At 55.0% G+C, this 1,650-nt stretch overlaps 1 protein-coding gene across 1 annotated transcript; it reads right to left on the reverse strand.

Moving 5' to 3' along the window:
* Nucleotides 1-398: 398 nt before the first annotated feature.
* LOC113223192 lies at nt 399-1,650 on the reverse strand. The gene is made up of 2 exons (XM_026452736.2): nt 1,465-1,650; nt 399-1,375 (listed from the first exon to the last, which is right to left on the reverse strand). Exons 1-2 carry the CDS (start codon nt 1,601-1,603, stop codon nt 762-764), a joined length of 753 nt encoding a protein of 250 aa, XP_026308521.1. The 5' UTR covers nt 1,604-1,650; the 3' UTR covers nt 399-761.

The following is a 1,650-nucleotide window of genomic DNA, read 5'->3' on the forward strand; positions in this document are numbered from 1 at the left end:
AGGCTGAGATAGGCAGATCATGGGGCCGGGAGATGGAGACCATCCTCTCCAACATGGTGAATCTGATCGCTACAAAAAACACAAAAACGAATTAGCTGATTGTGGTGGTGCACAGCTGTAATCCCAGCTACTTGGGAGGCTGAGGCACGAGAATTGCTAGAACCAGAGTCGGAGGTTGCCGTGAGCCAATCATGCCACTGCACTCCAGCCTGACGACAGAGTGAGACTGTGTCTCAGAAAGAAAAAAAAAGAAAAAAAAATGGGTGGAGCACAAAAATAATCAGACAAGTATCTGAGAAAGCCCAGTGGTGCTAAAGGTTACTAACAGACGTCTGATTCTATGAGAGCTTAGGAGAGGAAAGTTGATCTCAGCTGGGAGGGGAGGGAGTGCTTCCCGCAGGAGGGCTGATCATGCTGAGATCTGAAGCCCAGGTAGGAGCTGGCCACTAGAGGAAGGAAGGCTCCAGCCCAGGGCAGAGAAAATGGCCTTTGAAATCTCTGCAATGGGAAGAAAGGAGGCACAGAAGAGGGTCTCGCCTCATGGCTGCAGTAGAGAGGGACGGGGAGGTGAGGGGAGGAGAGACCCAGCAAGGCCTTGGAGGATGACTGCCCAGATGAGAAAGGTGGGCCACAGGAGAGACCATGTGAGGGTGGGGGCTGGGGAAACCCAAGCGAAAGGAAGCAACATGGTCACCAGGGAGAGACGGGAGTCTAGATGGATGTGAACTACAAATCCGTGTTCCACCCTGGGAGCCTCGGACTCAGTATGATGGGTAGAAAAGTAGGAGCTGGGGAAGCCCTGGCCCCACCCCAAAAGGAGAGCTCTGAGAAAAGAACAGACAGAGCAACAAAGGAGACTTATGAGGACCAGGGACCAGTCCAGGCCTGGCTGAGACTGCCTGCAGAGGCACCGGGCATAGAGCGAGGCTCATACTGTCTGGGCCACTTGGGGTCAGTCGGGGTTCCAAGGTTCGTGGTGCAGAGAACTCTGCCCAGGGCTTCCCTGAGTCTTGGGTGGGGGAGGAGGGCAGAGCCTCCCTGACTTTATGTGCAGAGAGAAGATGGCCGTGCAGCACTGTGGTGTCACTGCTGGCACAGAAGTACACAGATGTCTGCGAGGGAGCAGCCGACTCCAGCCTGAGTGGGAAATCCTCTGTGTTTGATCTGGAGACATTGTAGCCATTGGGGATTTCTCCTTTGTCAGTGATACCAGCACCAACTGAGTAATAAATCAGCCTCAGCTCCATGCCTGGGTCTTGTCGATACCAGTACATGCAGTCATGGTTCATATCCTGGGCACACTGCAGTGTCATGCTCTGTCCTGTCTTCAGGACCTGGAATTTTGGGGTCTGAGTGACATCAGCATTCCCTGGACCTGCAGAGAGGAACAAAGCTGCTGCTGCACCCCCAATGGGAAGGCGCTGGGCCTTGAAATCCATGCAAGGGTCCCTGCCCAGGACCCACCTGCCCACAAGAGAGAAAAGGCCGCACAGCACAGGAGGCCGATGCTCATGGCAGGTGCTGCAGGACGGAGGGGTCTTCTGGGTCTGTGCATTGGTGAAAGGGTACCAGGACTCTCAAGGGAGTCATTCTGAGACCTCATTCTCCCTGCCTGGGCCCCAGAGCCTTCCTGTCAGGAGAGGCCACGCC

This window comes from Piliocolobus tephrosceles, unplaced genomic scaffold (assembly GCF_002776525.5).
Source record: "Piliocolobus tephrosceles isolate RC106 unplaced genomic scaffold, ASM277652v3 unscaffolded_39781, whole genome shotgun sequence".
Taxonomy (NCBI): Eukaryota; Metazoa; Chordata; class Mammalia; order Primates; family Cercopithecidae; genus Piliocolobus; species Piliocolobus tephrosceles.

What these genes read in the sequence shown, in the direction of transcription:
- LOC113223192 (XM_026452736.2), bottom strand. Translation starts at nt 1,603, where the DNA reads ATGAGGTCTCAGAATGACTCCCTTGAGAGTCCTGGTACCCTTTCACCA. An exon ending in CTTTTCTCTCTTGTGGGCAG is followed by an intron (nt 1,376 to 1,464) that starts GTGGGTCCTGGG and finishes TCCTCTCTGCAG; the next exon opens with GTCCAGGGAATGCTGATGTC.